The sequence below is a fragment of the Salvelinus sp. IW2-2015 genome, linkage group LG4q.1:29, assembly GCF_002910315.2.
Source record: "Salvelinus sp. IW2-2015 linkage group LG4q.1:29, ASM291031v2, whole genome shotgun sequence".
NCBI classification, from domain to species: domain Eukaryota; kingdom Metazoa; phylum Chordata; class Actinopteri; order Salmoniformes; family Salmonidae; genus Salvelinus; species Salvelinus sp. IW2-2015.
The window spans coordinates 13,162,124-13,181,665 of NC_036842.1; the positions used below are offsets into that span (position 1 = coordinate 13,162,124).

At 41.9% G+C, this 19,542-nt stretch overlaps 2 protein-coding genes across 4 annotated transcripts in view; both read left to right on the forward strand.

Moving 5' to 3' along the window:
* The window catches only part of LOC111961487 (golgin subfamily A member 6-like protein 25), a 34,885-nt gene extending 26,513 nt beyond the window's left edge, over positions 1–8,372 (forward strand). The window contains exon 6 of one of the 2 annotated variants that reach the window (XM_023983799.2): positions 6,965–8,372. In XM_023983799.2, the coding sequence (XP_023839567.1) occupies positions 6,965–7,162 (198 nt within the window). In that variant the 3' untranslated portion in view covers positions 7,163–8,372. The remainder of the gene's footprint in view (positions 1–6,964) is intronic. The other variant, XM_023983800.2, reaches the window with a different exon arrangement.
* Positions 8,373–8,628: 256 nt separating this feature from the next.
* brf2 (BRF2 general transcription factor IIIB subunit) lies at positions 8,629–11,396 on the forward strand. Of its 2 annotated transcripts, none has more exons than XM_023983801.2 (4): positions 8,629–8,920; positions 9,116–9,175; positions 9,309–9,630; positions 9,769–11,396. In XM_023983801.2, the coding sequence occupies exons 1-4, from the start codon at positions 8,764–8,766 to the stop codon at positions 10,637–10,639; spliced, it is 1,410 nt and encodes a 469-aa protein (XP_023839569.1). In that variant the 5' UTR covers positions 8,629–8,763; the 3' UTR covers positions 10,640–11,396. The 2 variants fall into 2 exon arrangements, with proteins under 2 accessions (XP_023839569.1, XP_023839570.1); XM_023983802.2 differs by having other exon boundaries at positions 8,630–8,920; positions 9,346–9,630.
* Positions 11,397–19,542: the final 8,146 nt, after the last annotated feature.

Sequence of the window (19,542 nt, forward strand, 5' to 3'; positions counted from 1 at the left end):
ACAATTTTTTTCTGAGGTCTTGGCTGATTTCTTTTCATTTTCACATCATGTCAAGCAAAGAGGCACTTTGTTTGAAGGTAGGCCTTGAAATACATCCACAGGTACACCTCCAATTGACTCAAATTATGTTAATTAGCCTTTCTGAAGCTTCTAAAGCCATGACATCATTTTCTGGAATTTTCCAAGCTGTTTAAAGGCACAGTCAACTTAGTGTAGGTAAACTTCTGACCCACTGGAATTGTGATACAGTGAAATAATCTATCTGTAAACAATTGTTGGAAAAATTACTTGTGTCATGCACAAAGTAGATGTCCTCACCGACTTACCAAAACTATAGTTTGTTAACAAGAAATTTGTGGAGTGGTGAAAAATTAGTTTTAATGCATGTAAACTTCCGACTTCAACTGTAGATATGTATAGGGGTAAGGTGATTAGGCATCAGGATATATGATATACAGAGTAGCAGTAGTTTAAATTATGGTTGTATGTATGTGTATAGAGTCAGTATAAATGTGACTGCATGTTATGTGTGTGTTGGAGTTTGTGTGCATAGAGACAAAAAATATACAAGGGTCTACTCAGTCTGTGTAGCCATTCTGTTAGCTATTTAGCAGTCTTATGGCTTGGGGATAGAAACTGTTCAGGAGCCTTTTGGTGTCAGACTTGATGCACCGGTACTGCTTTCTGTGCGAAAGCAGAGAGAACAGTCTATGGCTTGGGTGGCTGGTCTTTCACACCTCCTGATATAGAGGTCCTGGATGGCAGGGAGCTCGGCTCCAGTGATGTACTGAGTTGTCGGCACCAACCTCTGTAGCACCATGCGACCAAGGGTGGTGCTGTTGCCATACCAAGCAATGATGCAGCCAGTTAAATGCCTAGTACAATAAAGGTTAAATAACAAAAAAAAAATTAAAGTCAAGATGCTCTCAATGGTGCAGCTGTAGAACCTTTTGAGGATTTGAGGGCCCATGCCAAACCTTTTCAACCTCCTGAGTGGGAAGAAGCGCTGTCACGCCTTCACAACTTTACGTGTGTGAGTGGACCATTTTTAAGTCCTTGGTGATTTAGACACCGAGGAACTTGTAGCTCTTGGCCCGCTCCCCTACAGCCCCGTCGATGTGTATGGGGCGTGCTCGCGGCCCCCCGTTTCCTGTAGTCCACGATCAGCTCCTTGGTCTTACTGACGTTGCAGGATAGGCTGTTGTCCCGGCACCACATTGTCGTGTCGTTAACAAACTTGATGATGGTGTTGAAGTCGTGTGGGTCCACGCAGTCATGGGTGAACAGGGAGTACAGGAGGGGACTAAGCACACATCCCTGTGGGGCCCCCATGTTGAGGGTCAGGTTGGCGGAGGTGATGTTGCCGACCCTCACCACCTGGGGTTGGCTCGTCACGAAGTCCAGGATCCAGTTGCAGAGGGAGTTGTTCAGTCCCAAAGTCCTAAGGTTGGAGGGAACAATGGTGTTGTATGCTGAGTCAATGAACAGCATTCTCACATAACTTTACAACTACTTTGCAAGGTGAGGGGAAGCTAACATGCTAAGTAGTTGCAAAGTAGCTAAAAAGTAGTTGCAAAGTTACTAATTAGCTTAACACTTTTGGCTCAAATCCCGTTAACGGGATCGAGTTGACAACAGAAAGTGAAACTGCAGGGCGCCAAATTCAAACAACAGAAATCTCTAAATTAAAATTCCTCAAACATACCAGTATTATACACCATTTTAAAGATAAACTTGTTGTTAATCCCACCACCGTGTGCGATTTCAAAAAGGCGTTACGACGAAAGCATACAATGCGATTATGTTAGGTCAGTACCTAGTCACAAAAAAACACAGCCATTTTTCCAGCCGAAGAGAAGAGTCACAAAAAGCAGAAATGGAGACAAAATTAATCACTAACCTTTGATGATCTTCATCAGATGGCACTCATAGGACTTCATGTTACACAATTCATGTATGTTTTGTTCGATAAAGTTCATATTTATATCCAAAAATCTCAGTTTACATTGGCGCGTTATGTTCAGTAATGTTTTGCTTCCAAAACATCCAGTGATTTTGCAGAGAGCCACATCAATTTACAGAAATACTCATCATAAATGTTGATGAAAATACAAGTGTTATGCATGGAATTAAAGATATACTTCTCCTTAATGCAACCATGTCAGATTTCAAAAAAGCTTTACAGCGAAAGCACACCATGGAATAAGCTGAGTACAGCGCTCAGAGACCAAAACAAGCCATACAGATACCCGCCATGTTGTGGAGTCAACAGAAGTCAGAAATAGCATTATAAATATTAACTTACCTTTGATGATCTTCATCGGAATGCACTCCCAGGAATCCCAGTTCCACAATAAATGTTAGTTTTGTTCGATAAAGTCCATAATTTGTCCAAATACCTCCTTTTTGTTTGTGCGCTTAGTACAGTAATCCAAAAGTGCAGGCACTAGGTCCAGACAAAGTCAAAAAAGTTATATTACAGTTCGTAGAAACATGTCAAATGATGTATAGAATCAATCTTTAGGATGTTTTTATCATAAATCTTCAATAATGTTTCAACCGGACAATTCCTTTGTCTTTGCCATGACCTCAGTCAGGCCTTTCTATTCTGCCAGACACCTGGTTCAAACAGCTCTTATTCTCTCCCCCTTCACAGTAGAAGCCTGAAACAACGTTCTAAAGACTGTTGACATCTAGTGGAAGCCTTAGGAAGTGCAATATGACCCCATAGACACTGTATATTGGATAGGCAAAGACTTGAAAACCTACAAACCTCAGATTTTCCACTTCCTGGTTGGATTTTTTCTCAGGTTTTTGCCTGCCATATGAGTTCTGTTATACTCAGACATCATTCAAACAGTTTTAGAAACTTCAGAGTGTTTTCTATCCAAATCTACTAATTATATGCATATTCTAGCTTTTGGGCCTGAGTAGCAGGCAGTTTACTCTGGGCACCTTTTCATCGAAGTTACTCAATACTGCCCCTTAGTCCCAAAGAAGTTAAATGCTAAAGTTGTCCATGATGGGATTCGAACAAGCAACCTTTGGTTTGCAAGATGTTCGCGTTATACACTCGACCAGCCACCTTACTTTCATTTTTGCCTTACATATCCACATATCCCAGAGAAGTTAACGTCCCACTTGGCCAAAAGCCAGTAAAAAGCAGAGTGCCAAATTCAAATAAATTACTATAAAAATCCAACTTTCATGAAATCACACATGAAAGACACCAAATTAAAGCTACACTTGTTGTGAATCCAGACAACATGTCTGATTTCAAAAAGGATTTACGGCGAAAGCACACCAAACGATTATGTTAGGTCAGTACATAGCCACAGAAAAACACAGCCATTTTTCCATCCAAAGAGAGGAGTAACAAAAAGCAGAAATAGAGATAAAATTAATCACTAACCTTTGATCTTCATCCGATGATACTCATAGGACTTCATGTTACACAATACATGTATGTTTTGTTCGGTAAAGTTCATATTTCTATCCAAAAATCTGACTTTAGGCGGGACGCTACTGTCTCACTTGGCCAAAAGCCAGAGAAAATGCAGAGCGCCATATTCAAATAAATTACTATAAAAATCAAACTTTCATTAAATCACACATGAAAGATACCAAATTAAAGCTACACTGGTTGTGAATCCAGCCAACATGTCAGAATTCAAATAGGCTTTTCGGCAAAAGCAAACGGTGCTATTATCTGAGTTAGCACCATTGTAAACAAAGAGAGATAAGCATATTTCAACCCTGCAGGCGCGACACAAAACGCAGAAATAAAAATATAATTCATGCCTTACCTTTGACGAGCTTCTGTTGTTGGCACTCCAATATGTCCCATAAACATCACAAATGGTCCTTTTTTGTTCGATTAATTCCGTCAATATATATCCAAAATGTCCATTTATTTGGCGCGTTTGATCCAGAAAAACACCGGTTCCAACTCGTGAAACATGATTACAAAACATCTCACCTGTAAACTTTGCCAAAACATTTCAAAATACTTTTGTAATACAACTTTAGGTATTTTTTAACGTAAATAATCAATAAAATTGAAGACGGGATGATCTGTGTTCAATACAGGATTAAAACAATCTGTAGCATGCTTTCTGGTCACGCGCCTCTATCTAACAGTACACAACAAGTGACCCTGATTAAAAATGGCCGTACGTCTTCATTACACAAAGGAAAAACACTCAACTAATTTCTAAAGACTGTTGACATCCAGTGGAAGCGGTAGGAACTGCAAGAAGGTCAATTAGAAATCTGTATTCCCAATGAAAATCCATTGAAAAGAGAGTGACCTCAAAAAAAAAAAGAATCTGAATGGTTTGTCCTCGGGGTTTCGCCTGCTAAATAAGTTCTGTTATACTCACAGACATGATTCAAACAGTTTTAGAAACTTGAGTGAGTTTTCTATCCAAATCTACTAACAATATGCATATCTTATCTTCTGGGGATGAGTAGCTGGCAGTTGAATTTGGGTATGCTTTTCATCCAAACCTGAAAATGCTGCCCCCTATCCTAGAGAAGTTAAGCGACCGGTCTTATGTAACCATACCAATTGTAACATATACTAATTTCAGTGTCCCGGATTTACATTTACTATGGTACGTCTAGTCCGAGACCAGGCTGCTAAGACGTCTGTCCTCAAAACAGTTTATGGACTTGGGCTCATGTATAACGCATTTAATGAACTTGCCCTGTCCGAGTGTAGCCTATGTCTTGCAAGATCACATAGGCCTAATGATTTAATTAGTATTTACATAACAGACCCAAATATAATAGCGTAGTAGTAGGCCTATTACAGTTACACCAAAAACACCACCTCAGTCATTTTTTTATGACTTTTAGGGTTCTCGCTGAAGTCACTCTGTTTTTTTTCCTCATGCGCCCAAAACTCAACTGAGCACGCAACTCGGCAGGATGTATAGTCTATGCTTAGATTGAAACAAAATACAAGAAAGGCTAATTGTTTAGGCCATCTGTTGTAATTCACTTACAGAACAGTAGTTCAAGAAGATCTAAATGCATATTCCCATGAAACTGATTGAGATCAAATGATTGGCATGGAGTTTGGACATTTCACCGGTAAAACTTGAATAATTAACATTCATGATTGCCTGTTTTGGTGTTTGAGGGTATTAAAAATAGAAACATTTGGCCTTCCGAGTGGCGCAGTGGTCTAAGGCACTGCATCACAGTGCTAGCTGTGCCATTAGAAACCCTGTTTCAAGTCCAGGCTCTGTCGCAGCCGGCTGTGACCGGGAGACCCATGGGCCCAGCATTGTCCAGGTTAGGGGAGGGTTTGGCCGGCAGGGATGTTCTTGTCCCATCGCACACTAGCGACTCCTGTGGCGGGCTGGGCACAATGCATGCTGACACGGTCACCAGGTGTACGGTGGTTCCCCCGGCACATTAGTGCGTCTGGCTTCCGGGTTAAGCAGGCATTGTGTCAAGAAGCAGTGCGGCTTGGCTGGGTTATTTCGGAGGACACACGGCTCTCGACCTTCGCCTCTCCCGAGTCCGTACGGGAGTTGCAGCGATGGGACAAGACTGTAACTACCAATTGGGGAGAAAAAGGGAGAAAAAGAAAATGGGAATAATTTATTGAGACAATATGTGTGGGCATAGGCAGACGTTGCAATTGGAGGATGCATTATTCTATAATGCATCTGTTACAAACTTTGAGAAATGATGACGTCATAAAAAAAAAAATGCATTTCCGCACCTAAAAGAATGGCACTACACCCCTCCATGTGTACTGAATATTCAGACCCCATTGTGTCTAAGAAAAAAGGTGCTATCTAGAACCTAAAAGGCTTCTTCGGCTGTCCCCAAAGGAGAACCCTTTGATGAACCTTATTCGGTTCCTTTCCACAGAGGGTTCTACATGGAACCGAAAAGGGTTATCCTATGGGAACAGCCAAAGAACCCTTTTGGAACCCTTTTTTCTAAGAGTGTATGTTGGGAAAAGTGTTAATATGCACAGCCGGGGCTCTTTTTGATAATATTATCATAATAATCTTATGCAATTAACGTACCAGGATATATTTGAAATCAATCCCCCAGGCACCTCATGCAAATGTCCTGTGCTGCTGTTTCAATTTATCCAACAAGTTATTTGATGCACAGTTGGTTTTAATGAAACATTAGTACAATAAAATCCCATTCTAGCTACACGTACGCGGGCACACACGTAGCACGCACGCTCAAACACAAACAAAGTCGCAACAAGCCCTCCCACCAAATGGTCCCTGTAAAGAATTGCCACAGATTAATTGATCTATTCTACAACATTCTTTCTCTTGTCGATGACGCACCTTAAGCTCACTGTGAATAACACTGGGCTTTGCCTATCGTGTTGGGATCTGAGACATACGAGCTCTAACAGAGTTCTCACAAAGCTGTCAGAGCTCAGAGTTCACAAACCTCTCTGAGTCTCTGTGCCCATATCATAGGCTCAAAGACTTTTTAGAATGGAGATTTAGGTAACATTGCACCCATCCAATGCCCTCCATTATAAGTGTCTGAAAGCTAGACCTTTCTTGTGCATTGAATGTTTCTCTATGTAAGGGTTCGTGCATAGTTCAAACATTGCTTTATAGGGAAAGGGGGATACTTTGTCAGTTGCACAACTGAATGCATTAAACCAAAATATGTCTTCCAAATATAACCCAACCCCCCTGAATCAGAGAGGTGCGGGGGGTTGCCTTAATCAACGTCATCAGTGCCCAGGGAGCAGTTGTTGGGGGTTAACTGCCTTGCTCAGGGGTAGAACGGAAGATTTTCCACCTTGCCGGCTTGGGGATTTAAACCAGTGACTTTTCAGTTACTGGCCCAACGCTATAGACATTATAGATAATACATGGCATATAGTATCCTTGGAGAAGTCTATGGAAAAATATAAATGGCACTGACTGATTGTACCACCTCCATTCCCTCCCTTTCCTTCTAGGTCAAAGACACAGGGGTGAAAGGTCCCTACTCCCAGCTGACCCAGGAAGAGCTGATCTCCCTGGTGGTGAAGCAGCAGGAGCAGCTCTCCAAAAGGGACGATAAGATCAAGGAGCTGGAGCAGTACATTGACAACCTGCTGGTGCGCATCATCGAGGAGCAACCCAGTATCCTGATGACCATGAACTCACTCAAATGAGTGTTCCTAATCATTCAGAGCAGGCCCTTCCTAAAATATGTATCTTCCTCAATGCACATGTATTGGACTGGTTGAATATTTCCGGCTTTCCTCCCAAATAACTTTGAATTCACCCGACACCCATGTATACCATACCAAGCACTGGCTTTCTGTTCCTACTGAACAGATGCGCTTTTGTTCATTACATTTTGATTGTTGAATATTTAATTGTTCATTACATTTTGACTAAAGGATTTCTTAACTTTATGGGTGTGTAACAGTATAAGAACACAAACAAAGCACAAGTCCATATAGGCCTGTGGGAAGTTGCCTTACGTTTTTGACAGTTCGATTTTTCTTAGTATTAATGTTTTGATTTTCTTGCGACGAGTATGATATGAAGGTTAAATCCAGTGCAATGACACTGAAGAATGAATTGAATAATGAAAGCTCCAACAGAACAGTGGAGTTTGCTTATTTGTTAACACTTTATGTAAAGCAGACAGACCGGTATAAGGTGTCAAACATGCTTATGACAAGTATTACAATGAATTCTAATGAGTAATACCTGTCGGTAAAGTGTTTGTATTGCTTGTCTGAGGTACAGATATTATTCCCTGATACTGTATAACTCGTATAAATGTTGTACATAGAGATGTCCTTTTCCTATTGTCAACTTCATGTTGAATCACTTTGAGGAGGAAAGAATTGATAAATTGCTAGTCTAAGAGATAAACATGGATTGATAATTATTACAATTTAGACTACAGATAAGCAAGGTTTACTGGGAAGTGTGGACTATGCAATGAATCGAGAGTGCATTCATCAAAAGGCAATCTCACTGACAGGTGCACCTCTGGAAACAAATTGCAAGGGTGTAACCTATAAATATCGTTCAGTGGCATTTCCTTGTGAAGAAAGCTATTGAAATTCAGAGACTGTTTTCTTAAACCAGCTACCACTGTCCATAGGTAAATACAGTAGCAAGATGTGTCAGAGTATGTTGGTCTGCCTTTGGTCATACAAATTATTACTGTATAGTTGGGTGAAAGTTAATCTCGGACACCCAGAACTAAAATCTCATGTATCCCACGTAATTGGGTCAAACGCTCAATTACATCTGTCCACGAGAGATTAGGTGAAAGTCAGAACGTCTATATTCGGTCCATGTAAAGCCTATTTTGCAATGATAAAATAAAGACTCATTTTCAAAAAATCATGTAATTTATTTAGCCTCCGGTTGACAAACACACACACACCACTTTCTCTCTTTGTCTCTCACTCGCGCACACTTTCTATCGCTCTCTCATCTGTAAAGTGTGTATTAATACCTTGTGATAAACCTTTAAAAAAAGCTTGACGCATCGATTTCACGCGATGAACGTAACGTATGGATATAATGCGCTGTTCCAATAGAAGTAGAATGTTGCAGTAGCTTTCAATAGCGGAACGAAAGTAAGGATGTCTTGTTTCTACACGGATTATAAAGGCTGAGCTCACATTACGAACTCGAAACGTTCATTGGTCGTTCACAGCACATGAATGGTGTTGTGGTAGGTTCTGGCTGACTCACAAGTTTATGATTTGCTAGCTAACGTTAACCAACATACATCAAACTGAAGATGGCTACTGTCGGTCTGAAGTGTCCGGAGTGTGGCTCGCTCGACATAGTGGACGACGAACATTATTCACAGCCACAACTTGTATGTGCAGATTGTGGCGCTGTGGTATCCGAAGGTCTACTCACCACTACCCGAAGTGAAGAGACACAGGGCACAGGTAGCTAGTTATCTAACTAACTGGTTTATCTGTCACCTTATTTATGCAGCTGCCTGTAAGAATGTGCTTTCCTACTGAGTGTTGGTCATGCAGTCTTCTGTAAGGCTATTCCACATGCCTGCTGTCTATATTGTGACTGTGATTTAATTGAACACTTTGTTTGTATTTCCTTGTCTGCTTGTTTTGGTCCTGTAGATGTAAGATACACTAATAGCACAGAAGTGGACAAGAAGCCATGCCGTAATCTAATCAATGGTAGGAACTGCACCGTTTCCCTCTAGAACCACTGACTACCTGTTTCTGACACAATGTGAGGGTTGAATATCACAAATTGCTGTGTATTTTAATCATATGTGGCTGGCAATACTGTATCACTTCCTCCAAACAGGCATACACCGGGTGCGTGCTCTCTGTCGTATTCTCAGGCTCACTTTCCTCATGGAGGAGACTGCAGAGACCCATTTTAAGCAGGCCTATGAGCACCCTAACTTCATCAGGGTCAGCCTGCAGAAGAAAGAGGTTCTGGCAGGATGCTGCGTGCTGGCGACCTGCAGGCAGCACAGCTGGCCCATCGCCATGGGAACCATTTGTTGTCTCCTGGAGGCGAACCCCAGGCTGATAGGCGTGGTCTACCAGGAGATGGTGAAGATTCTGAAGATAGAGGCTCCCCCCACCAGTATCATTGACCTACTGGAGACACACTGTCAGGCGTACGTCAATCACCTCAACTATAAACATTAGCCTTGATTGCCTGATGATAAATAAATTGCCTGACTAAGCACATGTTGTTATTAGGTAGACATTTGATGCTTATTGAGAAACTGTATTTTCTCTCCTTTCTCCGTAAGATACAAACTAAGCCCTCAACATGTCCATGAAGAGTTGTCAGAGTCCTCCAAGGATTTGACAAAGCGAGCTGCTGTCCTGTTGGAGCTGGCTGCAGATGCCTGGCTAGTGACTGGCCGCCAGCCCATCCCCATCCTCACGGCCTCCATCTTCCTGGCTTGGCAGTCCCTGAAACCCACCCAGGCCCGGCTCAAATACACACTGGCCAGGTTCTGCCAGATGGCCAAAGTGACCAAGTCCTCCATAGCGCCGAAGCGGGTGACTGAGCTGAAGGAGGTGCTGTGTAAGCTGGGCCAGGAGCTGCCCTGGCTGAGGGGGGATGAGGTGACACCCCAGACTGTGATCCAGATGGTGGATGACATCCTGAACCATAGACTCACCCTACTGAGGAGGGCCCTGAGCAGTCACGAGGAAGCCCTGGCCTCTGAATCAATACTCCCACCAAGCTTAGAGGACTCCCTACCTGGATCCCACACCAACACGCCCTGCCTGGAGGGTGCAGCTTCATCCCAGACCCCAGGGCAGACCCCTAAAGAACCCTTTGTGGGGGAACCAGACACAGGGAGCATCCAGCAACAAGGAGATGTTGACCTGACATACACTGTTGTAATGGAGGGGTTGCCACATACGGGGCCTGGCACAGACTCCCAGCACAGCCAGCCCTCAGCACCAAACTCTAGCAAGAGGAGTTTGTTTGAACCCCCTTCTGTGAGGTACGCTAAGATAAGGAGGGTGCAGGTCCCGGTGGTGGAGGTGACTGGTGATGAGGAGATCTCAGACAGTGAGATTGACAGTTACATCCGTACTCCTCAGGAGATCAGAGACTATGTTGAGGCTAAAGAGGCATTAGCTTCCTCTGATGATGAGTTCTGACAGGAAGGGATCACATTGTAACCAGGTGACTTAGCTATACTGCGCTGTCTGATCTGTAATGCATTATAATGCAACTATTTGGCTGACTATTTTGTATGAATATTGAATAATCTCTTGTACCCTTCAGGTCATAAGGCAACACATTAAATCTACTTATTTCAAAACACTCACCAATAGTGTTTAGGACTATATTAATTTTAATGGTGATTGTATCCTTTATGCGTTAGTTTAATTGAAAAATTATTCTTTGGCTGATCAATTTTATTGCATTGAAGGTGTGTGTGCATCCAAATATTTTACTAAATGGTCTGTACTTCAAACAAGCCCATATACTGTACTTGAAGTGTCCCAATAGACTCCTTGGATTTGTGGTTCTTTGCAAATGATCTATTTGACTAATTACAGTGGCCTAAACCCAGTTTATCATCTCAGGCCGGCTGTCAGTGATTTTAGAGCACATTCGCCTAATTAGTGTCAATGTTGTCACAGCACAGCCTGTAGTCTAAAATAGTTTTTTCAAACAGTCAGCACTGTTGGTTATTAGGTTGTCTACAGCTGTCAGCCTAAAATATTTATATTAGTTTTTACAGAAGTTAGGCATTAGTCATCTAGATTTGAACTTTCTGAAGCCACGTTCTCTAGTGTTTTTTTTACTGATGTTGTGGTGAGATGATTGTTACCATAGCAACCACATGTGGGATTTGTGGACAGTCACTGTTTACTTGTCACAATAAAGTATACATATTTTTTTATCTTAGATTAGTGCATTCTAGTTATTGTCTACCTGCAGTCTTGCCTCTTCATTTACTCCTCTTGTCAGTCCATTCATATCCCACTGGGCACACACTGGTTGAATCAATGTTGTTTCCACGTCATTTCAATGAAATGGCGTTGAACCAATGTAGAATAGATGTTGAATTGATAAAATGTAACTTCGGCGCCCCAAAAGGTTAGGGCCAGTTCTGACTATGTGGGTATGGAGACCTGCTGGCCACTACAGCCCCTCATGATGAGTTCAGATGTGTTGTTGCCCCCACCCCCATCAAAGTTGCCCATACCTTATCCAAACATTTCATGCTAATGAATTACTTGACGCATGGAGAAAAAAAAGTCACGACCGGGCTGATGGAAACAGGAAATGATCAGTGGCGTAAAGTACTTATAAGTCAAAATACTTTAAAGCAGTACTTAAGTAGTTTTTTGGGGTATCTGTACTTTACTATTTATATTTTTGACAACTTTTTACAAATAATGTACTTTTTACTCCATTTTCCATGACACCCAAAAGTACTCATAACATTTTCAATGCTTAGCAGGACAGGAAAATGGTCCAATTCACACACTTATCACAGGAAGGCAAACTAGTCACCTTTTCGGTGAAATTTGCCGTTTTGAATTCAAAATAGGTGACCTACGTGATTTGTGTAGATCTGATGAGAAAAGTTTGGGAAAGGAGGGGGGTTGGATCCTTACTGGCTGTGAGCGAGTAATGCGCGTTTGGAGCAATACTGGCTGTATCCAAGGCTCAGCCAATCGTTCACATAACAACAGAATGTGGCACGCGACTGAAGAAAGAAGAGACAACCAACTTACTAGTTACAGCATCAGGGCGTGCTCTGGAAAGACAGCTTGTCTGTTACAGCAGCGCGTCCCCTGAACGATAACAAAGGTGTAACGTTAAGTGAGAAGCCTGACCACGTAGACGACCGAGGTACATTTGGTTTTATATTCACACATTTGGACGTTCATCAGACATTCGCCAAAAGCCATTTAAAAAAGTAAAAATCAATAACTAATTCACCGTTTGTGACAGAATCATAAAACTAGATATGATTTATTCTATAAATGTCTAGCATACTATTACAACCTTTGTTTTGAGGAAAGGAAAATTGTGAGATTATGTTATAGTGCTTGAAAGATTATATTATAATCTTTGTATTGCATTAGAATGGTTGTTTTATTTGACAGAATAGAATCTGTCGACTATTGTGTGTTCAGTGTTCCACTGAGGATGGGCCTCTATGAGATAGCACTGACAGAGGAGATTTACGATGTCTTTGGCCAATAAAGCCTAAAGAGCATTCCAGATAGTGAGGTCATGTTTTTGTACTATGAAGTACCAGGAACGAGATCAGAACCTCGTCTTAGAGACCAAACTGAACGATTATGTATAGCTAATGCTATCTGGCTATGGGATACTCCTTTCTCAAGTAAAAGGCCCTTTGTGAAGAGTTCTGTGGTTCGTCATGTAAATTGAGAGGGGTGTATCTTGGCTATAAAAGATCTTTGTATTCGACTGTAGGGACTCAGAATTCATTATAGACGCTGAATTGATCTGAGAGTCAAAGGGCTATGGTGAAGCTCATATAATTAAAGATGAAGTTTAAGTATAARTCTGACTGGTGTGTGGTTTGTAACTCTCCTCATTTAGTAATACAGGAAATTGCTACGACAAAAGATTTCAGTTTTGATTTATAGAACTACATAAAATCTATAAGAAGCCATTTAAAGTGGTATAAATCAATAACTAATTCACTGTTTGTCACAGAAACATCAAAGTAGGTATATGATTTATTCCATAAATGTCTAGTATACTTTTACAACTTTTGCTTTGAGTAAACATTCCAGTTCTGATTTGATAGAAATACAGTTTTAGTCGAAAATTTGCATACACCTTAGCCAAATACATTTAAACTCAGTTTTTCACAATTCCTGACATTTAATCCAAGTAAAAATGCCCTGTTTTAGGTCAGTTAGGATCACCACTCTATTTTAAGAATGTGAAATGTCAGAATAATAGTAGAGAGAATTATTTATTTCAGCTTTTATTTCTTTCATCACCTTCCCAGTGGGTCAGAAGTTTACATACACTCAATTAGTATTTGGTAGCATTGCCTTTAAATTGTTTAACTTGGGTCAAACGTTCAGGTAGCCTTCCACAAGCTTCCCACAATAAGTTGGGTGAATTTTGGCCCATTCCTCCTGACAGCTGGTGTAATTGAGTCAGGTTTGTAGGCATCCTTGATTGCACACTTTTTCAGTTCTGCCCACAAATGTTCTATAGGATTGAGGTCAGGGCTTTGTGATGGCCACTCCAATACCTTGACTTTGTTGTCCTTAAGCCATTTTGCCACAACTTTGGAAGTATGCTCGGAGTCATTGTTCATTTGGAAGACCCATTTGCGACCAAGCTATAAATTCTTGACTGATGTCTTGAGATGTTGCTTCAATACATCCACATAATTGTCCTCCCTCATGATGCCATCTATTTTGTGAAGTGCACCAGTCCCTCCTGCAGCAAAGCACCCCCACAACATAATGCTGCCACTCCCGTGCTTCATGGTTGGAATGGTGTTCTTCGGCTTGCAAGCATCCCATTTTTCCTCCAAACATAACGATGGTCATTATGGCCAAACAGTTCTATTTTTGTTTCATCAGACCAGAGGATATTTCTACAAAAAGTACGATCTTTGTCCCCATGTGCAGTTGCAAACCGTAGTCTGGCTTTTTTATGGCGGTTTGGAGCAGTGGCTTCTTCCTTGCTGAGCGGCCTTTCAGGTTATGTCGATATAGGACTCGTTTTACTGTGGATATAGATACTTTTGTACCTGTTTCCTCCAGCATCTTCACAAGGTCCTTTGCTGTTGTTCTGGGATTGATTTGCACTTTTCGCACCAAAGTATGTTCATCTCTAGGAGACAGAATGCGTCTCCTTCCTGAGCGGTATGACGGTTGCGTGGTCCCATGGTGTTTATACTTGCGTACTATTGTTTGTACAGATGAACGTGGTACCTTCAGGCATTTGGAAATTGCTCCCAAGGATGAATCAGACTTGTGGAGAACTACATTTTTTTCTGAGGTCCAAGCTCTCAACCTGCTCCACTACAACCCCTTCGATGAGAATGTGGGCGTGCTCAGTCCTCCTTTTCCTGTAGTCCACAATCATCTCCTTAGTCTTGGTTACGTTGAGGGATAGGTTGTTATTCTGCCACCACCCGGCCAGGTCTCTGACCTCCTCCCTATAGGCTGTCTCGTCGTTGTCGGGGGTGATCAGGCTACCACTGTTACCACTGGCTACCACTGTTGTGTCGTCTGCAAACTTAATGATGGTGTTGGAGTCGTGCCTGGCCATGCAGTCGTGGGTGAACAGGGAGTACAGGAGGGGACTGAGCACGCACCCCTGGGGAGCTCCAGTGTTGAGGATCAGCGTGGCAGATGTGTTGCTACCTACCCTCACCATCTCACCTGACCATCAGGAAGTCCAGGATACAGTTGCAGAGGAAGGTGTTTAGTCTCAGGATCCTTAGCTTAGTGAAGAGCTTTGAGGGTACTATGGTGTTGAACGCTGAGCTGTAGTCAATGAATAGCATTCTCACATAAGTGTTCCTTTTGTTCAGTTGGGAAAGGGCAGTGTGGAGTGCAATAGAGATTGCATTATCTGTGGGTCTGTTTGGGCGGTATACAAATTGGAGTGGGTCTAGGGTTTCTGGGATAATGGTGTTGATGTGAGCCATTATCAACCTTTCAAAGCACTTCTTGGCTACGGACATGAGTGCTACGGGTCTGTAGTCATTTAGGCGGGTTGCCTTTGTGTTCTTGGGCACAGGGACTATGGCGGTCTGCTTGAAACATGTTGGTATTACATTCTCAATCAGGGACATGTTGAAAATGTCAGTGAAGACACCTGCCAGTTGGTCAGCACATGCCCGGAGCAGACGTCCCGGTAATCCGTCTGGCCCCGCAGCCTTGGGTATGTTGACCTGTTTAACGGTCTTACTCACGTCGGCTACGGAGAGCGTGGTCACACAGTCTTCCGGAACAGCTGATGCTCTCATGCATGCCTCAGTGTTGCCTACCTCGGAACTGCAGCTCAATTTCTTTCTCTCTCTCTCACACACACACACACACACACACACACACACACACACACACACACACCACAACACACACACACACACACACACACACACACACACACACACACACACACACACACAGTCTCTGTACAGCTAACCTTGTGGGGACATACAATTCAGTCCCATTCAAAATCCTATTTTCCCTAACCCCTAACCCTAAACCTAATCCTAACCCGTACTCTTACCCTAACCCTAACCCTAACCCAAAAACCTAAACTTTATCCTAACCCTAAACCTAACCCTAGCTCCTAACCCTAACCCTACAACTAACCCTAGCTCCCAACCTTAATATTTAACTTAATTCTAACCCTAACACTAATTCTACCTTAACCCTAAACCCCCTAGAAAAGCATTTGACCTTGTGGGGACTAACAAAATGTCCCCAGTTGGTCAATTTTTACTTTGTTTACTATCTTGTAGGGACTTCTGGTCCCACAAGAATAGTTAAACACTCCACACACACTTCTCTCTCTCTCACACACACACACACACACACACACACCACACACACACACCACACACACACACACCACACACACCACACACACACCACACACAACACACACACACACGGGTCACTGTTTTCATGAATATATATCAATATTACAAACTTACAGTATCATATTTATGCTCATATATATTATGTTAACTAATAGCAAAGAAAAGTTTTGGAATTGGCCTAATCAAGACCAAATTAAATCTGTGTGACATGATACCCTTTCGATTTGTCATTTTAGAATGTCAGTATATACAGTGCAGGTTTTAATCATGACCAGAGGGACCGCCTAAGTGCCAAATGATCCTAGGTAGATTTAAAACAGCATAATTCTGCGGTTCTGGTGAGAACTGGCTAAATGTTTCACAACCTCATCCACGTTGAGGGAGCGTGTCCTCCTTGACTCAACACTGATAATTCAGAGGTGACTTAACCTGTCATCAACCATTGTCCTAAGTTTTAATCAGTTTTAAAGCTGAGAAGCTTCTCTCGCAAGAAATCACTGCTGACTGGTGTAACAACAGAAATCTTACAAAGTCGAAATAGCTCAAGGAAGACCTCTTTATAACGTTCTAGAAACACAACAAAGTCAAAGAAAGTAGATGGTCTGTCCCTTCCACTTTTCTCTCTCCTATTAAATCTGACTCAAAGGTCTGAGCAAAGGCAAACAGAGGCTCCTCATTCAAGAATGTTGTACACTGCGTTGAGAGACTGGACCCCTTGCCTTATCTCGCAATTCTTCTTTGAAAAACGCCTCGCCAGCGCAGCTGTGAGACTGTCAAGCACCTGATAAAAGATAGCTCTTTGGAAGCTCTCACCATCACTTTGGTCACTATTTTTCTGTCCTACAGTGCTCATCATCAATGAGTCGTGAAATTTTAAGCTTGTTTTAGGTTGTCTTTTACACACTGTTTGTACACTTATTTTGCAGTGCTCTGCAATCTCTTCAACCTCTTTCCATAGTTCTCCAAAGTAACCCTCACTTCTGTAGTCCTGTAATGTGTCTGTAAGGGCACCTACTAGATCCACAGCCCTTGCTAGGTCAAGAGAGCTTGATTGGAGCATGTCAGAAAGACATTTGGCATCACCAAGCACTTTACAAAAGGTAACCAAAAGCCCCATGAAATGTAAATCTATCTGAGAAAGAAGGCCCCTTGCCTCTACTGATCTATCATCACTATTTTCAAGTGTGATATCCTGTAGCACTCTCAGAACTGCTGGAAGCCTGTCCCTCAGATTACGGCATGCCATGTATCTGCATGCCCACCTTACATCCGTAAGTCTCTGTAGTTCCCTGGGCTGCTGCTGTGGATACCACCCTTTCTGAACTGCAAGCCACTTGAGATGAACGTACGAGCCAGATACAAAGTTATAAAGATTCTGCAGGACAGCAAAAAAGTTAACTGCCTCAGGCCCTGATTTTACAGCATCAACAAGAACCAAATTCAAACAATGTGCATTACAGTGCACATAAAATGCACATCTTGCACTGTTTTCAATCCGTGCAGACACACCAGAATGCTTTCCGCTCATGACGGCTGCACCGTCAAAGCCTTGCCCCACAAGATTATTTCTGTAGTCCAGACCATGTTCTTCAAGGCAATCAATGATCATTTTTGTGAGACCTGCTGCATTCTAAGCTATCAGCTGACTGAAAGTGTAAAAAGCTTTCGTGGATGGCCCCGTTGTAATAGTACCTCACAACTAAAGACGTCTTATTTTTCTTTAAATCTTTGGTTTCATCTGCAATTACACACAAAACTTCACTTTCTTTTACTTCTCTTATTATTTCACTTTGCACCATCTCAGCTCAGCCCTCAAGAACTTCCTTCTGGATTTGGTGGCTTGTGTACATAGCATTATCACATGCATTCATCCTTCTCTCTATGAGAGGGTCATGATTTGCTATTTCTTCTAAGATTGTCAAAAAATTACCCTTGTTGTGAGCGTCATCAGACTATAGATTACCTCTCTGCGCTATATTTTGAGTGGCAGTTAGAAGCACATCTGAAATTGTTTCAATATAATTACAGTTTTCCTTTCTAACATTGATGAGTTGCTGTCAATAGCCCTTCTATGCTGATTCCAAGCATACATAGCACTGATATGATGCTCTGCCTTTGAATGGAGCTTAAACCCAGAGTCTTTAAACAGTGCCTTTTTCCAGTTAAAAAAAACATGACTGTGATGTGAAGGCAGATTCAGGTGTATTGGGCAGAGAAAAATGCCTACAGGCGAAACATTAAGTTGAATCTTGACTTACAGAATATTCAAGCCATGAATTGTCCTTATACCAGGAGCTCTTTTCCTAGTACCATGCTGAGTTCTGGAAAATGTGTTCAAACACAGCTGTACAGGACCCTCTTCTCTGGATCTTGAAATGTCTGAAATACATGTTATTAAATAATGTGACATATCTCTATGAAAATGTATAATTAAGGGATCTACAAGATTAGACACTAACAGCTGCTAACTATAATGTGTAGTGTAAAGTATAGGCCTGGCCTACCATTGGGTCCTTTTGGAACAGCATATCTGGTGCTTGATGCAGTTGGGAGGGGCTCGATGACATCTCCTGGCAGGTCTGGCCCACTGTCTTGCTCAGAGCCAGAGGTCTCTGTGTCATCACTTGATACATCTATTACATTAAAATAACACAATAATAATTAGAGTATAATCACAATAAAAATGCCACAGCCATCAAAACAAGAACACGCATGAATCAACAACCAACATTTTAAAGTGAGGCTTAATCTGACAAAATCAGCTATTACAAGATGAAGCTAAACTTAAATTCTGAACTGGGCATGTGACTGACTACCTGGTAGATGCTCTGATGTGATGGTGGTAGACTGGGTCCTTGTGAAGTCTGACCACACTGACTCTGACTAGCCTGACTCTGACTAGCCTCAGGTAGGGAGCTGCTCTGGGGTCCGGTGGTGATGCAAGGGCCGGGGTCTGTTTGCACCTGATCTGCCTGTTTGTGCTCCTTTAAAAAGAAGTCTGATATCTCTCCATTTCTTGTCATGTTTAATTGACCCTATGCAAAAATAAGACAGTCTAAGCATCCAATTACCCACATTTTAGGCCAATCTCAATCTTAATTACAAATCCCCATTATCATAACTGTACGTTACCTTAAAATCAACTACCAGCCTAAGTTATTGTTAGATCATGGCTAGCTCTGCTCTGCAGTAAGTAACTTAGCTAACTATAATTTCTTACACCTTTACGATAGCAAACAGGCTATCTGCAAATTGTGGTAATCTTTTGAGTAACGTTAACAGATTGATAATAACAATTGTTCAAGTACAAAAATCTAACTGAGTTAATGTATTTCAAATTGCTGAATGTTAACTTGCTGAACACTGACAGCTGTAGCCTACTAGTTACCCCACATTAGCTAAACATTCATATTCTGTAACTTAAGACACTGCACTGTATATGCGTGTATTACTAGCACAGATGTAAACATAATGTTAGGCTCTCTC

Excerpts from the sequence above, each read along its gene's own strand:
- brf2 (XM_023983801.2), top strand. The coding sequence starts at position 8,764 with ATGGCTACTGTCGGTCTGAAGTGTCCGGAGTGTGGCTCGCTCGACATA. Across the intron at positions 9,176-9,308 it reads ATGCCGTAATCTAATCAATG|GCATACACCGGGTGCGTGCT; the intron begins GTAGGAACTGCA and ends TCCTCCAAACAG. Across the intron at positions 9,631-9,768 it reads CTGGAGACACACTGTCAGGC|ATACAAACTAAGCCCTCAAC; the intron begins GTACGTCAATCA and ends TTTCTCCGTAAG.